Genomic DNA, 23,058 nt, shown 5'->3' with positions numbered 1-23,058 from the left:
TATTAATAAGGCGACAAAAAGGTATTAAAATAATACGGCTCTGTTTTTGTAGGAATGTTAAGGCGGCTTTAAATTATGCACCCCGAAGAATATCCCGGCTTGATTTTATTTTGTTTATGGTGTGGCAAATCGTTTATCAAATTTAAGCTGTTATTCTTCATCCAATATGGATGGTATTGTTGCAGACAAAGGTTACATAAACAGTGTGCGATGTGAACGGTAAATCACGCGCCGGTTTAGAAAAGGCGATTACCAGAAGCGGCACTAGCGCCGTCTTTATATTTCTGGTCAATTTAACTAAGCCATATCGGTTTACTCCTGATTGGTTGCGATCTATGGCGGTTATGATTTGAAACAAGGCGATTCTAAACTTTTATCGCGGCTTCGGCGTCTTTATTGCCGTCCAGTCGAGATTGTGCGGTTCATTTTACGTTCAAGTTATTTCCCTCGTACATTATTGGTTTCGTACCATTATGGAATAAAATTTAGATAAAGCCGCAGGCAGGCCACTACAACTAAATTAAACCAATTGGGCCCTCAATTCTTTTCCTTCATTTGGTCTTTCCCGTTCAATTTAAAAGGGAACCGGTTCGGGACGGTGCATCAATTCCTGTCAGACGTAAATCACTTATATTTTCGAGGAAATTGGATTAGCGCGTTATCATTGAATTATAAATGTTGACAAAGTTCAAAATCGAGGAATGTCCATGTCTGATGGCACAATAGATACGTTTTAATGTTCTTGTTTGGTTAAAGTAAAATTTAATAATGCTGAAAGCACAAGAATAAGAGACATAAATTGCGATTTTTTGCTTGCACGGCTTGCTGACTCGACAACTTCCTTCCAGCTTGTCCAGTCGCGGTAACATTCAAGATGTGTGCACTCATGTAAATTTGACAAACCGTTCGTCACAGAATAGTGGAGACGATCCTCAAATTTAACGACTCCGCAGAACTCATGTTTTTGATGAAAGTGACTGGTTACAAACAAAACTGTCTTTCCTATGGCTAATTTGGAATCTGTTGAATTTATTGTTGGCTTTTATTCGATTTCGACGACAATGCGCCGCAGTTTCGATCCGACTAACCACTTGTGTACAATTCTTGCAATAAAAGATTGAATTCCTTTTGTTAAGTAAGGAGTCTAACGAAGTTGGGGATTTTTTTTAAGTTCATCCATTTAAGCCGTTTCACACGTTTGTTGAGGTTTATTAGTGGGACACTGTACGAGGTCAAAATCCAATATTTTCTATTTTATTATAACAGATTCACGGAAACGATATCCATTCAAACAAAATATGTAAATAATAAATAATAAACACAAGTTGAAAATGAAAGGGACACCAAAGGAATTCAAATTGTATAAATTTAAATTTTTGTATGAATAAAAGACCAGCAATAATGATACATGGAAGTGCATCTATCAATAAATCTATACACTACAGCCCATTAATTTCGATGCATCCCAGAACACTCTCGCCATATGTTTTTTGTTAACTTTGTACCTACATAAATAAAATATAAAAATGTGAATACATTTTTTTTCTTTTATTCTTTAGCGTTGACAACTACATACGTCACAGATTTTCGTCCTCCTGAGTATATTTTTTTGAATTACTTCTGCTATTATTTTGTTCTATCGTTTTTATAGATCTTCCCAGAATTAATGTTTGTAATTACGCTTTTTGATGTCGGCTCAGTTCATCCAAATGTATTTTTATCTTCAAGGGGTCGAAAATCACATCTTTGTGTAGAGTTTGTCCAGAGAGATTGGTTGACATAAAAATCACTAAATTCTACGTAGAGAAAGTAGTACCTAACGCATGAAATATATTCTTCAAGCAGTAACATTTTTGCCCTGAAATTATGTTGGGTTAATTTAATACAATTTGTTCGATACCTGCCATTGTGTAAATATTTCCAATTCTTTCTGGTATCGTAATTTTGATTTCGTAGGCACCATTTGGTACTTCGCGGCACTTGCCTCTTTCAGGACGTCATCAGGAACACAGAATTCTTCGTCATCCATTTCCACAACGTGGTGTGCACAATCACTTTACTAACTTTGCAAAACTTTGTTTATTTTGTATTTTATTTTTTTCCATAGCAACAGATCTCTCCGAAAATGTGATTTATTTATTTTTCCGTTGACCGCTTGTTAATTTCAATATTAATGAATTCTTTTGTCTAAATTATAGTGTATTAATGGACCTCATTAATACACTATTTTTCATTAATCAACGATTTTTGCGATTTTGAGGTTTTGATTAAATTTTGATGTATAAACAACCTCGAACATGCATTGTTTGCACTTATACTCCGTACGGTGATAGATTGCACGTTTTTAAATTCTAGTTCCAAAACATAAAACAGTGAAAAATACTAAACTCTCCATCTCAATTGTTTCACGTTATGTAGAAAACCATTGTATCCCTGCAGATTAATTCCCGCCAAACCGGTTTCTGTGTCTGTCTTCTGTCAAAAAACGTGCAATCTACCAGAGTACGGAGTATATCAACATTGCAGCAGGTAGTGCAGCAGGGTTTTCTATATTTTATAGCTCCATAACTGCACAATTACAAATTCACTTTTTCAAAAACCGACATTTTTGGTTATAATTCGCATGTCACATTTTTCAAAGGTTCAATTACACGAAATATTTACTAATTAATAATTAAATTATCCAATATTTGATCGTCGTATTTCACGAGTCGTTTGTTTTGGGCGTGTCCATGCTGTCAGATTTGATGTGAAAATCAGTAAGCAAGATGGTCGTTGGGTGTTAAAAGGTAAACATTTGTAAGTTGTAATCGTTTGCTAGTTACGTTTTGATAATTTTTGTTATATTTAGTGAATATCTGAAGTGTCTACGGTGCCAGTGAAAACGAAATGGATCACACGGGGCACGGCTCAAAGAATTGATGCAGATCGAGGCAAACTCTATGGATATCTAATCGCACTAGTCTCCGGCGAAATGTGTATGATTTCTAGATAATGCTCTGATTCTGATGAAAAGTATCTACATAGGTAACATTTCCGAGTTACCTAGAGGAAGAATTATAAATTATGATTGCAGGTTAGGTGTACAAATACTGGTGTGATCCGCTTGAAGATAAAATAGTATACATATATCATTCAGAGTAGAAGGTCTTTTTGTGCCTCGCCCAGTTGCGACCTCGACTGCGTCTCAGTCTTCAATCACTGGGCTTGCCACAAAAAGACTCACTTCTACTCTTTATGATTTTCAGTTGACGAGAAATTGAACGCACATGATTTTTATTTTTTAACGATAAAACTGAATAGATCCTTACCATTTCATCTATATTATTTTTGAATAGTTGTGATAGTTGAATTTTTATTATACATATTCCCTACTAAATAACTAGAACTTTTTCAAAAATTGCTTTCAAACTGTTGCGTTTTAATTTTAAAGAATTTTCTACTGTAGAAAAGGAGGATGAATAAATTATAATTTTCTAAGTGACACATTACGAAAACTTAATGGGCGTAATGTATTCAATAAAAGATTGTCTTTTGAAAACGTCGTTGAAGAAGTTGGCATAAATTTTCCAAATTTTATTCATCGAGCGCCTTCAAACAATACTGTATCTGTTATAAGAAGTTTGAGATAACCGAGAAGGGAGGGATAAAATGAATACTAAACAAATTTCACGATCGCTTACTTCTTTCATTCCCCAAAACTTGTTCGTTGTCATTCCGGGCTTTGTAATTTTGGGAACGTTCTTAACCGATCATTACCGCCGAGTCCCGGCTTTTTTTAAAGAGTGACAAATTTCCGAAAGGTTATTAATAGGCTGCATCCCAATTTTTGACAGGTTAGATTAAACCATTAGATTAATTATTACCCCTGATAATTTGTTATTGATTGGAAATTTCAGTGTTCAGCTTACTTTCGATTACAGAAAGCTTTCATAATTTTCGAACATGTAATTAAATTTCATAACCGTCTTTACATAATTAAATTTTCTTCGACTTTCAGCCATATCAATATTGACTTTGAACTTCTTAATATTAATATAAAATATAGGCTCCGAAAAATTCATATTCCGTCCGCTTTTGTATTTGGAGCAAACCGGGCCTGTTCAAACTTTTACACAATCAACGGAAAGAGTAGCGTAATTTTTTACTTTCGCTCTGAATTCTGCATCATAAAGGACGCGTTGTCTGGTGCACTTTTCCCAGACGGGAAGTTTCCACTTAAACGACGTTTCAAACTTAAATTGTCGATTCGACTTCAATTGATAAGATAAGATGCGTATCGGCTGTGTGCGTGTGCGGTCGGCGTGTGGGAAACGAGCTTTGTAAAAATTCTAAATGGAGCGGTGTGAGCTTTCAAGAGACGCTCGCTCGTAAGTTTATTGAATTAATTAAGACTTTTCCTCGGATGAATACTAAGTAATCCTTTAAAATATTGTCCATTAAAATTCTGCAATAGATTTAAGTGTTAATTCCCCAGTCAGGTTTTCAATTATGAGAAACACGGTGGACGGGCGCAAGTTCGCCCTCGGGGCAATACAGAAGAATAACGGATGGCAGTTTGTGAATTCTATTTTAAGCCAAACTCATTTTATGTCCCTTTCAAAACAGGACTTATTTTCTGAAAGCGGCGCTCGTCCGAAATATAAGGCGCTTTAATAGGATAAAAATTTTAATATAGCTCCACTCGGAAAAATGAACACAAATTCACCTGAATGTCTTACAAATAAAATAATCTTTTAAATGCAAATCTCGAAGGTGACGTGGAAAGTAAGTTGAAGAATTTATCGATTCGCCGCGCCAACAACCGGGAAATTAATGCTTCACGTTTTGCGAATATGAGAAAAGTTTCATTAGCAACAGTTCGAGATTTCTCTTGATGTCAGGCGAGTTTATCGTCTGCTTTTGGTTAACAAATAATATTAAAGTGCGCGGCATAACTCATTGTGATAAGGGGCTGGCCGAAGCTGTAATATTAAGATAGCGCTTAAGTGACTGTTACAGTAACGCCTTCCATGACTGATGCGGTTGCCTTGAGGATTTCTCCATCCGCCTCTGCCATATAGTGTTAACTCCATTAACTCGGTCTCAGACTCGGCAGACACCCCAACGTTAAACATTTATTGCTCTTTGAATTTTTGAGGAGAAAATGGTCCGTATTAACGGTAGCATTGTCAGATTGACGAAGGCTCAGATTTGCGCCGGGGCTATGTCAGCCGCCAATCCGATTTCAATAATCCGGATAGAAAGTGCACATGCACACGTTTTCACACGTTCCGTGACATATCTCTTTTCGAGTGCGACCGATGTAACTTTTGCAGGACGTTTTGCCTCGTCCCAAAAGTTAGCTGGCTCCCAAACTCGGGAAATGAATCCTCTCTTTCAAAATATTACTTTATAAATTCCTCTAAACAAAATTAACGCTAATTACTGAATACAGGAATGTCGCCTGTAAGCTAGAATCGTTCAACCTCCGATTCGAATTACATGAAAGACGGTGTTATTAATTCCTGGCTTTTCACATTCACTGGCCCAATTTCTGATTTAAGGAAGTTTTACCCTTGATGATCATTAGGGCCCGGATTTTAGGCAAAATGGACTATTTTTATTTTTTAAGGCACATGTATGAAACTTGTCTATAAATGATTTCTGGCTTAATTAGAGTAATTAGAGCCATATTTGATTCTGCCTATTCGGCCTAAAATGCCCTTTAAATACCTATTTTACCTTTTAACTGCCTGAACATGCCTAAAATGACCAAAAATCAATTTCATTTTTGCGGTTTTTTCCCAATTTTCGAATTCTGGGAAGTTTACGGTATTGAAAATGTAAAAGTGGTACGGTCGGTGGACAAATAAAACTGGGACACTTAAAATTTAATCTATGTAAATCAGACCATTGAATTGTCAATATATTTGTCAGTGTCTATATAATATGTCATACCAAAGTTAACCTATTTGTGATAAAGCCATAATTAAGCGATGCAAATTTATAAATTTTGACTTATGTGATTGTCATTTTTGTCCCAGTTTTATTTGTCCACCGACTGTACCTCAATAAAATTTACAATGCTTTATGATTTTAAAATTTAAGGAGATGTAATTACTGAAATGTACAAAGTGCAGTACAATACAGGAATTACTTTTTCGCTTTTACGGTTGGGACCATGATGTCAGCGGTAAATACTCCGACAATACCTAAGTACCACAAACCATTAGACTGGACTGGCATAAATTACAGAGTTTATCTGTTTGCCTCTGTTCGAAGGGGTGCAGGTATACGCGGTCTAATGTTTTCTGATACTTAGGTATTGTTAGAAGCTTTAACGTTTATAAAATGGTCCTTGCCATAAAAACGAAAATTAAAATCCCGAAGTGAAACAATAAGAGAAACCTTAAGGGTGTCATTTTCTAAAAATTTAAGAAATATAAAATTAACCATCTCCTCTGAAATTTGGTGGGAGACGTAAATATAAGCATTACAAATTTGTCATTTCTCGTTTACTTTATCTCCGTGCAGTGGTCGTGTTTCTTGTGAACCTGTTTAAAGTGAACATAATGCCGAAACAAAAAATTAGTTTACGCGAAAAAATATTACAGTGGACAAGCAAGAAAGATTTATATGAAATAAAATCAACCCGAGAAATGTTTTGTAAAGCTTGTGGTAAACTGGTAAGTTAAGCATAATTAAAAATATGTCATTTTATATTTTTTACTTATTTGAAAATTTTATTTTTTGTAGTTTATATGCGAAAAAAAATGTCACTTGCAACAGCATGAGCAAACGGCCATCCATAAAGAGAACATTATGACACCGCTTCGGCAAACGTTGCTGACACAGAACTTGGAGGAATCGGCAAATAGTACATTCAATATGGAACTTTGTAACGTCTTTTTAGCTGCCAATATACCATGGCACAAACTACAAAATCCTGCGTTTCAGAATTTTCTGACAAAATATTGTGGTAGAAAAATTCCGGATGAGTCTACTTTACGGAAAAATTATTTACCAAAATGCTACAAAGATGTATGAACATACTATCTTTTAATATTTAATTTAAAATTATTTTCACTTTTAGACTATTGACCGCATTCGGAATGAGCTGGATCCTTTTAACATATGGGTTTCAGTTGACGAAACAACAGATGCACTTGGGCGATATGTGGCGAATTGTCTGGTTGGGAAACTTTCAGAAGATGAACCTGGAAAATCTTATCTTTTGGCGTCTAAACAATTAGAAAGAACAAATCATGAGACAATAGCTAGATTCGTAAATCAATCTTTAGGTAAGGGTTTTTCACTTTTTTAAATTTATTTTGATTTAAAATTTCTATGCGTAGAAATCTTGTGGAGTACCAGAGTTGTTGCTGAAAAGTTTCTTTTGTTTGTAACGGATGGAGCACCATATATGATAAAATCTGGTAGACACCTTAAGGTGTTTTATCCAAAAATTGTGCATGTCACATGCTTAGCGCATGCTTTAAATCTAGTGGCTGAAAAAATTCGCTATCAATATGAAGATGTGGATAATTTAATTTCGAACGTGAAAAAAATTTTCGTTAAGGCACCTTTGAGAGTTGAAATGTACAAAGAAAAACTAAAAGAAATGCCACTGCCTCCACAGCCAATTTTAACACGATGGGGAACATGGCTTCAGGCTGCTATGTTTTACAGCGAACACTTTGATTCCATTAAAGAAGTAAGTATATAAAAGATAAGCAAATTAATTGATTGTTAAACTGTTTTTAACTACTCACAGGTTGTCATGTCCTTTGATGGAAGTTCTGCTGTTGCTATTCAAAAAGCACAGTCTATAATGAAGAAAACCGGAATAAAAAACCAATTAATTTATGTTCGCAGTAATTTTAAAATAATCTGCGAAAGTATTACTCAATTGGAAAAAATGGGTTACCTTTAACCGATTCAATCAAAATTGTTGAAAACGTATTTACCTCCCTAAAAAAATCTCCAGGCCCTGTAGCAGCAGTAGCATTAAAAAAACTTGAAGATGTTACTGAAAAAAATCCTGGATACAAATTTCTTCTAGAATTGGCAAGAATTTTTAGAGGTGAAGATGTGCCGGAACATGACACCAAAATGGAAGAAATTTATTACAAATTTGCGCCCATTACCTCTTGCGAGGTAGAAAGAAGTTTTTCAAAATATAAGTCCATTTTGGTGGATAACCGACAATGTTTTAAAGTAGAAAATTTAGAGCAATATCTTGTATGCAATGTAAATACGTAACAATGTAAATAACTAACAAACTTGTAGTATTGTATATTAATTAATAAAAAATAATTAGTAAATATCTTGTTGTGTGTACCTACTTAAAACTTTAAAAACACATTTTTTAATTTAATTAACCACAACTTTAAGGACCTAGTATGGCTTATTTTCAGTTTTTAAGGGACTATTTGCAGTAGTTTAAGGGACTATTTTAGGCACCTATTTCCGACTTTTTAATTGCCTAAAATCCGGGCCCTAATGATCATAAATCAAGATGAAAATTCTCTTCATAAGTAATATACTAATGAATGAAAGTGTATAAAAATTATTGTGTTTAAATTGGGAATAATCAAGTTGAGTTAAAAATGAAAATGTCCATGCCGTCATTTCTATTATAAGATTTTAAAAATAGAGATTTATTCGTGGGGGGAAAAAAGATAAAGAATTCACACAATGGGTTCTCAAGTAGGAAAAATAGTCTAACAGCACTACAAGGAAATTAAGCACGTGAAAGAGATACTGAAGTAGTAAATACACTTAGCATTAAAGTGAGGATAAATTTGGAAGATGCAGCAAACATTAAGATAAACTTAATTTTATAGTATGATATAAAATAGAGATTTATGATTTATTTTCAACGACTTTAATTGGCTGAAATAGGGTAGGAGAAGGATATCGCAGTGATACCATAAAACAAAAGAACATATCACATTGTTTTGATCTTTTTCTAATGGCAATGACATTTGATAAATTTAACAGCTAAAGAAGTTTATGCAAATTATGGGATTATAAGCTGAAAAAAGGTGTGTTAATTGTGGGGGAGACGTGTTGATATAAGTTAACAATTAATAAATGAATTCCAAAAAATACGGTTATCATATCAAGAAGCAAAGCTAGTGGCGTCTGGTTGTGAATTTAAATGACATGACTCGTGAAATCGGGGCAACACATTCAACTCGTCCTAGGCACGTAGCTTGTAGATATCTTATCTCACGGCTGATAATATCATCAAATTATTTGATAGTAACATTCATAATAAATTTACAGATCGGATTTTATGCAGTATAAAATGTCTAAATATGCAGTCGAATCCTTTAAAATATGCAGCAATATGCACTAGTAATCCAAAATATGCAAGTATGTATATCGAATGAAATAAAACTAGGATTTTGAAGTTTTTTGGCGGAATATTGGCTTTGACAAGAGCATTACATAATGAAATATTGAATTCTTCTTGTTCATTTTTTCTTGAGGTTTTCCCAAGTAACGATTCTCGTAAAAGTGTTTGAGAAAGTTTGGTTTTCTTCAAGGTTTCTAATTTTCATTATGTTGCGTGATTTGAGATTTTCGTTCACATACTCGTATGATCTAAAAAAATTTAAACATTCAAAAAATTAAAATTCTAAGGGCCAGTTTATAGAAAGAGTATTAAATATTTAATTTGAATTAAATTTTAATGCACGATTAACCCATGAATCCGAAACTTCGATGACTTCATTATCATTTTAAATTTTTATGAAAACCACTAAAAACATTAACGTAACGTAGCTTATCATTTTTCCACACGCTGTACAAAACACCCTTTCGTCGTCCATAGGGAGCTCGTTTATAGATATCTTTGATCCACACCGCAACAAATTGTTTTTCAGTTTCTTAGAAAAACTTCAAATCTACACTTCTTGTTCAGAATGATTTTCGAATGAAAGCTTAAATTTTGTTCATGAATTGCGAGACATGTTTCCAGAAATTAAAAGTGGAAGTAGATGGTCAAATAATGCCGATGCATAAATTGTTTATCGCAGGGTTTGTGTCGTCATTTCCGTGTGGCGGCCATATGTTGGGGTCCTAAACAGGTTTTTACTTACGACTCAGATTTGCAGCAAGGTGAAAAACGCACGTTTGCTTTTTACTAAAACAGATCCCGTGGAAAAAATCTGAAATGTACAATAATATGGTAGAATATGCATAAAAAGGATCAAATATGCATGAAAAATCAAAATATGCAATTTCATTAAATATGCAAATTATGCAAAAATCAATTAACACCAAATGATCACTTTTAGTGCCATTCATCTGAAAACTGAAGGAAACTGCTTAACTATTAAAAATAAGAGATATGCATTTTGCATAAAATCCGCTCTAAATAATACAGGTTCCCACCTAAGACTTTCGAGGGTATTATCTTGGTTATTTGCCAACGGATTTTTATGAAATTTAAAATGCAAACGTGTTAGGTGGTGAAGATTCAATTAGTAATAATAAAATTACCTCAAGTTAAAAAATATTTGGTGGTTGTAAACTTATTAACTAATGTGTACATTTGTCAATAGGTCCGGGTCAATGCTAATGTACTACGGCCATATCATTCAACGAACCTGCTAAACCTTGTTTGCTTTAAATAAATTAATAATAAAAAATAAGCAAACAAATTGAAATTAATTTAATACATGATGACATTAATTAATAAAATTCTGTAAATATGTATGTGTATATACAGGTGTATCTGAAATACGTGTGTTAATTTTAACCAGTGGAAGAACTCGCCAATTCATGAAACTTTCCTCTATAACATTTTTACGGAAAAACATTACAAATTGATTTAAAATTTGGAATACATTAGTCATCAAAGTGTATACTCGCCTATGGGCAAGGGCGAAAATTTTGTGTTGTGATAGAAACGGAGCCTTGTTAGAAAGTTACATTGTTATGGAAAAAATTAAATAACTAAAATTTAAATTCTCATGGTTACAAAAATAGAAACTAGTTAATCACACAAAATGACTCGTTTGGTAAAAATTGAGGGACCAAAAATCTTGGAATGCTTTTACGAATTTTGCAAAATGTTATAGAGAATAAACATAAATTGGCGAGTTCTTTCACTAGTTAAAATTAACACACGTATTTCAGATACACCTGTATAGTCGGAACGTTATAGATGTGGATTGGGGGCTTGTCGTTAAGTTGGCACTATCATATAAGGTATTTGGAATTTATGACAGATTTCTCACTAACGTACAGTTCAATCATAAGTTTTAAGCGACTTTGAGTTTGACAATCCGCATCTAAAACGTTTTTACAATACTTATAAATGTGTATCATATAAATAACCAGTAATAAAATATTTAGTAAAATATTATAAAATTTCATGTTAAACATTAATGTTTTATACTTAATTCATAAATAAAACATGCAGAGGGAAGATATTGGCAAGCATCATTAGTTACACCGCTGTAGTCTACATTCACTCGTGAGTGACATTTCGTGCTTAAAAAATAATGTAAAATGGATCGTGTACATGTATGTACGTAATAATTTGTAGCAATTAAGTGACTTTGAGAAGGGTGACATTATTGATTTATCGCTATTGAAATGGAGTGAAGCGCTGACGAAATTTGGCGCATTTGTGTAGTTCGATCGAGGAAGAGAAACAAGAAATGCAGCGAGCAAAGCGTCTCTATCCACACCTTCGGCTCTAGTTTTCAAGACAGATTTAACATTTCAAGGGTTGTAGTAAATCTGCAACTTGCATTTATCTCCAGCTCGAGTGGGATAAAATATTTCAGTTTAATTTTCTAAAGTATATATCAACAGTAGCCCAGTTTTAGATTAGTTTAAACTACCTGAAAATAAGACAACAGTATTAACGGCTAACGTAATGTAATCTACTCTAGTGGAGGCTGAAGATTATTCACCAAGTCTCATCATTTACAAATTAGTCAACGCAAATTATCTGCCGTTGATACTTATTAGTATTACAGGTGTAGGATGATGAATAGCCTCAATTTGCTGTTAATGCGATCCTAATTGGACACACGATATAACGGAGTCGGTGATTAGAGGCAGTCACAGTCCAAGCTGAAGGCATACAAAATAAAAAATACACTATTTACTGACGACGAGGACGATACAGACAAATGTTTTGATACTGATCTGAACAAGTACGTCCAGTAAAAATAATCCGAAATTATGTATTGGAGGTCGTGTTTTTAGATCATCGTGTTTGGTTATGTTCACCTGTTGTCAGCTTACCACAATATTTGTTTAAAGCTAGCCATCAGCGTTGGTGAAAATTCTTTTGTGGCAGATCTGATCAAAAGGAATCCAATAAGAACAAACGTTTCTACATATCCATCAGAATTCTGTTTGAGCTGAGAATGCAGATAGGAAGAAGCTTTATTGAATTGTCTGCAAACCAAACACTGAGAGTGATGGGTGTGCAAGATATAAAGTCCAGTAGGTATTAGCCGATGAAAAGCATCACAGCGTAAAGTCATAATCGCCGCTCTGATTTCAATTTGTTGAAATTCGCCCCGTAATGATATTATCTTTTCTTTTGCGAACCGTCAACGACGGATCGATGTGTGCTTTGTTAGCCTCTATCTAAGCTCCATCTAAATGAAAATTTAAATTACCCCCAGCGAGACTTGCACTGAAAAACTGGATACTTAATATCAGAAGGAAAATATTGTCATTCCGGGAACACCTTCAATATCTTACGATTCTCTCCGACTAATTTCATATTTTGCGAGGGAATATCAACATAAAAAGTGCAGAAATAACAAGGGAGAGCCTCTCCACATTTAGTCTATTGTTGTTAAAGGAATGCGAAAGCAAAATAAATTTAAAGGCTTCCATCGATTATTATTTCTACCCGTCAAAGTATTTTTATTCCCGAACCTTGGATCCTCGCTCCTCTTGGGAAATATAAACCGTGGTAACCTGTCTTTGCTTTTGTACCAATTAGAGCCGCAAAGCACGACGTGAAGGGGAAACACAGGACTTTACTTCGCCCCTGATCACTTACTATTAGAAAACAATAAAACCTCGAAACACTGTCGGGTTAATAATATCGTTTAACAGTCAGCCCAAGAGCGCCGCCCGTTGAAAGGTTTAGAGGAAGAATTTTAATTGATACATTAGACGCGATAGGCGTCGTTATTAAAAACAACAGTAAATTTCGGATGGTCCAATTAAAAGAGATCCTTCGGCACTAACAAAACTAATTACACCGCGACAGGAAACATATTAAAATCATTCGCAAATCCCCGGAACCATCATTCTTGACGGTGGTTCCTGTTCCTACCACTTCATTAGGGCGAAATACTGTAATTAAAATCGACAAGTTTAAAGATGAAATTCGACAGCAACTGCCTCCACTTGGCCCATAAATTGCAAAACGCCAACAAAATTACAATTTAATTGTTCGAGATCTTATTTGAAACATCTTCAGCGTCTCGAGATTGTGACGTGATAAAGTTTCGGCATGATCGTGAATGAGATTAAAAATCGGATTAGCGGATAAAACCGAAATAAACCAATTGCATTTCTTAATTAAAAACTAGCTTGACGACGGCGTAAAAGGTCGCTTAAACCGCACATTTTGCCGAACGGTTTATTTTTCGATTGCTTCCCAACAAAAGGCAGTAAACTGACATAATAGAATAATAAAACTTGGAAGTGTCGAATAAGTAAGCTTTCCTGTGTTCGAGGGTGACACTCTTGAATGAAGCCAGAACAATTAGCTCGGCCTGGAGAAACTGTTCAGTGTTCTCTCCCGGCATTCTATCGAGCGCTTCTCCATTGAGAACCGAGGCGAAGAGCAGGATGGGTGCGTTTATAGTAGAACTTATTGCACTGCAGCCATCCCAGTTTCACCTGACACCTATAACTCACAATTAGAGACCTCAATTATAATGTAACAACCTCCTCGTAAATTCATACGACACCGTAATAATGCGTTTATCAATTATCCACCGACGCTGAAAAATAAAACAGACCTTGATGCTAAGTAAGAGTGCCGCTAACGACTGAACAAGTCATTAAAAAAGGGGTTATTCATTTCACGTGTTAGGTTATTTAATTTATATTTAAGTTGCGTGTTTAACGCAGATCTCTTGACACTGTTATAACAATTAACAACTACATGTGAAGCAGCTTTCATGCAATACCATAATCAATTGAAGCCGTTAAAATGTTTGTTATTACTGTGCAATTAGTTTGGAGTGGGAATGTTAATAAGCAGTTTATGACAGGAGTGCAAAGGTACATACATAAACTACCAATATAATAAATAAAAGACCTACAGGACGTAAGTTTTAAAGTCGTGTTAAACTTGAAAACGTGTTCTTCAACATTCTTTTAAATCCTTTCGAATCAAATCTTTAGGAGCGAGCATTTTAATTGTATTATAAATCGATAAAGGCTATAGCCTTTCAAACTCTCATACTTGCATACTTACTCGACATACAATTTTCCTACGTTAAAGTTACATTATTTCTGTTTGGTCGGAGCTTTGAAATTTTTTTTAGTAAAATCAAATAACGTGCTGAATTAGGGGTAAAATGTTTTTACCAAAACACAAAATGTTTTTGGTTCTTATATTATTGTTTTTGAGATCTAGATACGTATTTAGGTTCATATCTTGTTCAAAGTGATTACGAAAAAGTAGAAGAAAAAAATGGTTTCCTCTTTTATTTACGTTAAATCAGTTTCGTTACATTAGTTTCAAATGCTGTGAACATTTTATTCGTTCAAATAAAATTTCAAATATTATATCTACATGTTTCAGTGAAAAAAAGACGTACACGTGCCAAGTCTGTCGCACAAAAGAAACCTTTTAGGTAGTGGCAACACCAGTAAGACGTAATACTGCTTTGCTCCTTCTTTAAAAAATATGAAACCTTTCTCATTTAAGGCAAATCGTGCGAAATACGTTTCAAATTTACCTTCCAAGTTTGTAAAAAACTTTTTCCACGTATATTGTTGTTGATATTTCATGCTTAAATAGGCAGACATACACAACTTTTTTAGAAAGTTTTATAATTATTTCTGAATTTAATTTTTCTCGCCCGACTTGTTGACACTTTGGTGTTAAAAATATCTTTACACACCAATTTTCACATTCGATAAATAATGATGTATTCAATTTTTTTGTTCATCATACTTTTTTTCACATTTCTACGACAGAAATTGATTTACCGAAAGTTGTCTGCTAAATGAGAACTTGTATACAGGTGTCCGAAAATCATCGAGGGAACTCGTAATGGCGGATTATTTACAATAATCTGAATACAATTATGCCGAGTCTCCAATAGTTTTGCGTCGGGACACTATTAAAGTTTAACAAAAAAGTTATCTGCGTGCCAAAGTAATTTATTAAATTTATAGGTAGGTAGGATATTAGGTTCCTTAGGTTTCTTGGTTTATATTGGTTGAGAAACTGTTCTGTCAAAAAAAAATTCATACTTAATAGTGACTTTAGAAAAGTTTGTTACGTTATATTGTATAATTATTTTTAATATGAAAGTAAATTTGGTAACATATTGAATCATATCTCAATATCTCAATAATGCATAGGTGATTGAGTTTTTTCCACGGCAATGATAAAGACAGTTAAGCAAAATAATTATCTAAATGTCCATAACACAGTCAGTAATAATACAGAAATGTCAAAACTTAAAAAAAAATTAACGAAACATAAAAATTAGAGCAATTGTCCAAAAGTTTGTCCATACAGATAACTGTAAACTAACATATTACTCGTAGTTTATACTCTTTCAAGCATTCCTCCGTATGAAGAACAAATTGCTTCGAAAATTCTATTTATTAATCAATCCTTGGAAGAGCTCCGTTCCGATAGAATGCAGTCCTTAGTGCTATGCTTCGTATTTTTAACATTGTTCGTTCTAATATTTTGAAAAATCACTGCTGGGACTGCTATGTTTTCTTACTGAGTACCTGTCACGGCCAATTCTAGCACCAACAACATCATGTTTCTATACGGGGTATTTCACGAGTGATAATGAGGCCGGCGGAATTGAAAATGCAACCCACAATACATTTCCTAAGTTAACATGCCTATTTTAAATATCCATGAATTATAATATAAATCCTTGATGGCTTTGCTTCCAATAAATTTATGTCACAATTGACATTTACGAAAAAGTTAAAATACGACAATTAAAATGTATTCGAACGATGAGAAAACAGATCCTGATTTATGGCGAATGTAACAAAAATGCTTCTGCCGTTGCGGGTTTATGCCGACAATAAACATTTTCCCAAAAATTCTTCGTTTTTTCATAATTTCATTTAACCAAGCGAATGACGTTTATGTCAAAATTTACGAAATTGCACAGGTAACTATGTTTTATGTTTTTTAAATAAAAAAATATATCCACATTAACTTTGCAAATGTATTGTGGGTTGCATTTTCAATTCCCTGAAAAACTGAAAACACCTAAATAATAAGGAAGAAATTAAAGTGAAAAAGGCAACGAAATTTTGGCTAAATTATTAAATGAACAGGACAATATTGATAGCTATTTTTTTGACACAGTGACATTGTAAGCAGTTTTCATTTTGATTCGTTTATGTTGAAATAATTTAAGTCAATTCTGATACTTTGTTATTTCAGGTAAAACCAAAAAAAGGCTATTTGTTGGAAATGTTGCAAATGACAGAGAATAAATGCAAACCGGATTCAAATTCTTCAAAATTGTGATTCTATAAAATCGTCAAATTCTTTCCGAAAATCAAAAGTGTGACTTTTGGGCCCTTGTAACGTCGAAACTAAAAGAGATGGGCTCTTCTAACAGTAGCTATTGTGGGACAGCTGTACATTTTATTCAACATGTTTCTCAGGTATGCAACGAACAAACAAAGCGTTTTCAGCATTGCGTTATCTTTCGTATTTTGTATTTACCTTGTACATACACGCGCCTTGAGCTCTAACAAATCTCGGCTTGTTACCGAAATCCAGAAAGAAATGTGACAAAATACATAGACACCCACTTTGGATCAAACACATTTAATTGTAAGTCACGAAGCAGTGGGTTTGTTCGTCGTCTCTTATAGAATAGTTTAGGGAAGGTCAAGCGTCGTTGACGAAGGAAATGTGACAGCTTCTACGCCCTTTATCCAATTCAATAAACCTTCAATCTCTTGTTGTTTATTTGTAAGTATCCTCGTGCCAAAAATATCGAATTACGTCTCAATTTTAGATAATCACGCGACAGTATAACACTCAAAAACTAGTTTCGCTTGCAACTTGCTAATGACAATTGGTGTTGGCCTCTTTGGGGCAAAACTTTGATCGTTTTCGTTGAAAGCAGTGAACAACGACTGTTACGTCAAATTTAATTTTGCAAAGTAGTAGATGGTGCGGGAGGAACGGTTGCCGAACTGACTGCTGCCGGTTCTGCTTGTAATTCCCCCAGCCGGCGGGAGTAAGTTATATTTTTTGCGTATATCACATAACGTCAGCAAATTGGGACGAGCGTGTTATTTTATTGGGAACAATATTTCCCCCAAGAACCAAATCAATATGTGAACCCCGATAGCTGTAGCAGCAATATTTTTTTCAATAAGCACCATAAATAAGAAGCAACAAAAGGCGACGCTTGTAGTCGCCGAAATCGGCATCGGAGGGCGTTAAATAGGGCCTTTCTGGCGAGCGATACTCTATCTGGGAGACCGCGGTCGGCTCTTTGTCATGGCGTGTCGTATACGGTCCAAACAACCGAAGGCTTCCCCATCGTCATGACAACGTGGGGGAAGTCCGCCAGCGCCACCTTAATAAAGTCGCTGCCGGGAGATGACTCGACTCCACGACTATAATGTCAACTCCAAGTCAATTGTTACGGTAAATATTAGGTGAAATATTTATATCCCCGTCGCCGCCGCCGCCTCACAACACCCTCGCAAATTAAATCCAATCATTATCCATCTTTAATGCGGACGCCTCAATCTAGATTCGCGCACAATCGACACGTTGTTCCGTTCTACTGCACCTCGTCTAAGCCGATTTGCGAGGATTTGCTCCAGACATCGTGCTCAATTTTTTAACGGAAGGCTAATTTAAACCTATAGTAATGCCGCTGAAACCTTGGGATAATGCCGCCGGTCGACAGTTTCTGCAAGAAAAAAGCGTTTCGCGTACCTGCTTCGCTTCTCTGCGGGTCAACATCGACGGGGAGAAATCTCTCGAGCATTTTTTGCAACTGATACTTTTCCAGGCAAATATGTCATCGTGTTTTCCTAGTGTAAACCCGAAGCGACATCCGTGTTATTAAATAAGAACGAGTCTTTGTGAGTGACGCGTAACGACAACTGATTCTAATTGATAAAATGAAAGAAACTGGCACGGTTTCTTTAAGAACGTTGTTAATGTTAAGTGTGCACAACTTTAATATCTCAGTTTAAAGTAAACTAGTCCCAGTTGTGCATATATATATGTAGGTGCTTAGATTAATTCGCATAGTTGTTAGTGAGTCATGAGTCTGTACGGGGAGAGGATCCCGTAACTGTGTCTAATTAAATGGCCAGGTGAATGCGACTTGTGCGTGTACATTTGCCACATTTAATGTGACTTATGATATTGTATATAATACGCATAGCAATATTAGATGAATTGGAAAATAATTTTATTAGCTGAACGACTCGGATGTTCTCTTAATTAACTTGGCCATTCCGGAAATATTTTAGTCGCAAACGATCTAGCATCGTCAAGATCGCTACAAGCGAATTGAAAAAATATTGCTTTAATTGTTTTTTCCAACATCGCTTAAGAAAATGATATTTTCATCACTCAATTTAGTGAGGAAAATAGGCGTTTGCATCACTAGTGAGGAAAATGGAGAAAGCAAACTCACTAGTGAGGAAAATTAATTTTTTGTACTCATAGCCTTACCCATAGCCTTGAAAGCAACGCTTCCAACATCCAGCGCTCGCTCGGAAACGAGTGCTTCCCGGTCGACTCGAATGTAAAAATTGCAAAAAACACTGGCCCTTTGAAGCATTCAAAAAAAATCTGTCTTGATAATAATAAAATTTAGTTCATAAAATACAACTTCCCTGGGTTTTCTTCCATTAAAAAATTACGGAAAGATTTATAATCGTTGAAAATTGTTCCTACAAAATTCATAAATTATTGCAAAAATTGAAATATGAAGTGAAGCAATTGTTTCCAATAACCAAAGATCACTGCCTACTTGGTTTTATGTTCGTTTATGTTTAATGTATTAAAACAAAAAAATTTAATTTAATTTTCGTACAAAAAATATTTTCACTTGCGTGAAGACATTTTCCGTTCATTCGCGCATTGGTTCGTAAATAACTATAACAATACTACATATACTACATTAACAATCTACTACCTACTTATTAATATAAAAAAATTTAAACACTGTTATTTGCATTAATTGAAACTCCAGATGCGGAAGATTAAAAAAATAGGGGAGTAAAATAATTATTATTAATTAAAGAAATTTAAAATTGAGACTCATTTTCATAAGCGACGTTGGAAAAAATAGTACATATAGGTACACAATTCGTGATCAAAGCGCGATTTTTCAACTCGCAATACTATCCTCGCTCGCTAGCGCTCGTGAGTATATCATGTATTATTCGTTGAAAAATCACTTATACTGTAATATACTATTAATATATTTTCAAAACTATAAAAAATGAAAAATTTCTACTCCCGAACGTTTTACAAGAAAGTCGGGGCTGAAGTAATTAAAAACCTGTATGAAATAGTAATTGCATATTAATTCGATTAAAGGTAATGAACTAAGCGAACAAATTAGGATTTTATGGCATGCTACGCGATAAAAAGTAAAACGGGATGTAAAAATTCATCATATTCTATAAGCCGGTTGCACCAACGTGAGTTAAATTTATTTACAGATCAAAATATACCAAAACATTGTTATGACAATAGGTAACTAAAGTAACGAAGCATTTTAAACCTACAGTTAACTTTAACAGGCGTTGGTGAAATTGGACCTTAGAAGAATAAATAATTTTGATAACAGTTGATAGCAATTAAAAACGCTTGAATGGAAGATTCGTTCAGATAGACGGATGTTAATCCACCAATCCGCGTGGAAGAAATGGTGCAAATTGTTCTGCACTGGGCTATACTAATGCTATACTGAACAACTTGAAAGAATTAACGTGGTGCGTTTAGTTTTTGGACCTGGGATTTAAAAACCTAAAATCTATCAGCGAATGGATACACCAGTTTTTAATCATTCGATGTCAACTGTCACTTCCTTTGAAACATTTTTTTTTGGTTTTGTTCTCCAATTATTTGTAGTAAAATAGTTCACGTTCAAGTGAAGATTTATGTTGTCAGAGTAAAACTCTGTTTTGGTTTCTTACATTTCTTTTGATGAATTTCATGATTCTGAAATAAACTCCTACTCATTTAGAGTTAATTAATTTGTGTGTTAGGAAAGAGAATCGAACATTTTTATGTACCTAGAAAATTTACGAGTTTAACAGTATGTAATGCTTTTATTTGAATTCATGATCGCGATGAAGTTATAATTATTGAGTCTATAAACAAAGAGTAAGACGAACACCATGTTCAACAATTTCTTTAAATATTAATATTTTATTATTAATTAATATTAGTTTTCTAATAATATTTTTAGTCTCAAAATTCAAAGACGCAAAGCATACGCAAACTTTGTCACTTCAAGTTATGAGGCACTTGTACGTAAATGAAATGTATTAAAGCTAACTTTCACAAGAAAGAGCACATATGTACGTTATTTTTATTACCACTTGTGACATAAGCTCCGTAGAAGTTACGTTTGATTTTAATTATCCCTCATTCTGAGCAATTTTCCCATTTTATATCTTATAAGATATTGCAATGTAGTCAAAGAAAATGAAGCTAAGAAAAAACTTGCTTATGCTGTTTGAAGTTTCGTTCTCTCTAACTTAGTGTGATTCCTCGTTTATTAACGAAATCATAAATGAATCAAATTGGATGGTGGATGCGCCGGGATATATTATTATTATGTGATTGTGTTTTGTGTGTCTTTTTGGCAGGGCTTGTAATTGGGCGCCTAGCCTGTTAGACTTCAACAATAATAGTATTTATTATTATTATTTGGAGGAGAACTTTTTGCCAATGGGACAAATACCATTTGAGCCAAAAGTTCAAACACAAAAATAAATCTATAAACCACCACAATCATTCTTTAATTTTTTCTGTAATTCTCATTGTCAGTAGTAATGGTGCTAATTGTCACCATTTTTTGTCAGTTCAACACATTTAGAGGTGGTGTTACGGCTGCATGAAGTTAATTTTCTGCCGTTCACACCATCAAAGCCAACTGAAAACCGTTACCAAAAATGAAATTAATAAAAATAAATTCCACACGGAATTAAACATTTATCTCGGTGAAGTAAGAGATTTTCTTTGTTTTTCATACATATGTAAATTCGGATAAATGGGACAATCAGTCAGCTCTCAATGTGTCGCAGTTAAACGGAACCCACTGTACTATTGGGTGATTCAAAATGATTGTGGATAAGTATGGCAAGTATGTAGGAAAATTTATGTGGCAACTGTGTGGGTAGGATAGAGCTACAGCTCAAACAATGGTGAGTTGTGTCACAAACTTCGATACAGTGCTTTAATCTACTTGAATTTTTAGCAGTTGCTTCCAATGTAACCATCCAACATTTAGAATTCCATCATCAGTACCGTAAGAGAAGCACCAGTACAACATATTGACATTCAACCCAGAAGTAATAAAGCTGACAGTTACCAAATTATTTTTGCATTGTTCTCTAAAGTGGAGAATTGTAACAATAATGTTTACAACTGTAATTTTACAAAATAAATTATGTTAATAATGTTGCAAATTATTAAAATGTCTTGTACCTACTTAACCACTACTTCCTGGTGAAAACGAATCATCTTTCTTCAGGTGAATACAAGATTTTGGGGTTAGAAAGTTTTGTATATTTTTATTTTCCAGTTGCACTTTAGCACTAACAGCTAGTACTGGATAAAGTAGGTACACAAAACCATATATCAACTTCTGTGGTTTAGTTTTATTGTGCAATTTTGCAGGTATTTATGAAATACCTGACAATTGTCAAACTTTTTGACATACCGGGTGATTCAGATTGGTATTCGCGCCCCTATATCTTTTTTATTTTAAGAAAAAAGTATACCAAACCATATATATTTGTAAATCGCTTATGAAACTACAATAGGTGACGTTGTCAAATCTTCTCTACGATGACATATGTCAAAGTTAAGACAGTCAACTTTTTTTTTTAAATAGTACATTATACATTTCTTAGTCTATTCTTGTAAAGCTTTTTTTTCTACATTTGAATGTGTAAAAAAAGTTGACACTTGCAATAGGAAAAAATCGAGAAAAAAATAAAATATGATTTAATTTATTCGAAAGTGTTATTTTCTAAAAAGAGCTAGTTATATAAGATTTATTAAAATTTAACATAAAATAACATTTTTAATTTACAATGCGAAAATTTCCGATAATAATGCGGAATCTGGAAAAGTGCCCCGAATGCTTGCAGCGTTTCCACGTTGAATGGCAAGGGAAATCCTCTCAAAAAGGAATTTCTTAGAGCTAGTTAGCCATGGAGACAATTGAATTTTGACATTAATAGCTTCAATTATTATTAACGTACCTACATTTAAATAAATAGCTATGTTATAACCTACATTTAAATAAATAACTATGATATAACATCTGGCTTCGAAACCTAACTTCTTCCTGACTATACCGCTTTGAATACATACACGATGAAAATATGTAGTTGAATTTTGATAGTGCATGAATGACATGATGAGTCTTGGGAATCGTATTCGAATTATTCGAATAAGTGTAAATTCTAATATTCGATCGGGTATTTCACTGTCAAATAATTTTATTTTTTGGTTATGTAATTCTTAAAATAGTGCGATGCAGGGAACCAACATAACGCGAATTTAGCATAGTAAATTCAGTATGGATTTGGTATTTCGTCCGAGTCTCAGTTTTCTGGCCGAGGCGC

The 23,058-nt window shown here is 34.1% G+C and overlaps 1 protein-coding gene and 1 long non-coding RNA gene across 2 annotated transcripts; both read left to right on the top strand.

The window, feature by feature from the left end:
• Positions 1-1,553: 1,553 nt before the first annotated feature.
• On the top strand, positions 1,554-3,842 carry LOC138122094 (uncharacterized). Its single transcript, XR_011156344.1, has 3 exons — positions 1,554-2,799; positions 2,852-3,027; positions 3,077-3,842. It is a non-coding gene; the product is annotated as an uncharacterized lncRNA (long non-coding RNA).
• A 2,210-nt stretch (positions 3,843-6,052) lies between these two features.
• Positions 6,053-8,308, top strand: LOC138140791 (uncharacterized). Its single transcript, XM_069061724.1, has 5 exons — positions 6,053-6,668; positions 6,739-7,023; positions 7,076-7,283; positions 7,338-7,696; positions 7,757-8,308. The coding sequence occupies exons 1-5, from the start codon at positions 6,555-6,557 to the stop codon at positions 7,913-7,915; spliced, it is 1,125 nt and encodes a 374-aa protein (XP_068917825.1). The 5' UTR covers positions 6,053-6,554; the 3' UTR covers positions 7,916-8,308.
• Positions 8,309-23,058: the final 14,750 nt, after the last annotated feature.

The sequence above is a fragment of the Tenebrio molitor genome, chromosome 1 (genome assembly GCF_963966145.1).
Source record: "Tenebrio molitor chromosome 1, icTenMoli1.1, whole genome shotgun sequence".
Classification (NCBI taxonomy): Eukaryota; Metazoa; Arthropoda; class Insecta; order Coleoptera; family Tenebrionidae; genus Tenebrio; species Tenebrio molitor.
The sequence above is the reverse complement of the archived record's forward strand: the minus strand, read 5'-3'. Positions and strand labels throughout refer to the sequence as shown.

Bases quoted from the DNA above. Each gene is read 5' to 3' on its own strand.
- LOC138140791 (XM_069061724.1), top strand. From the start codon at position 6,555: ATGCCGAAACAAAAAATTAGTTTACGCGAAAAAATATTACAGTGGACA. The intron at 6,669-6,738 runs GTAAGTTAAGCA...TATTTTTTGTAG, and splicing joins GTAAAGCTTGTGGTAAACTG to TTTATATGCGAAAAAAAATG. The intron at 7,284-7,337 runs GTAAGGGTTTTT...TTCTATGCGTAG, and splicing joins ATTCGTAAATCAATCTTTAG to AAATCTTGTGGAGTACCAGA.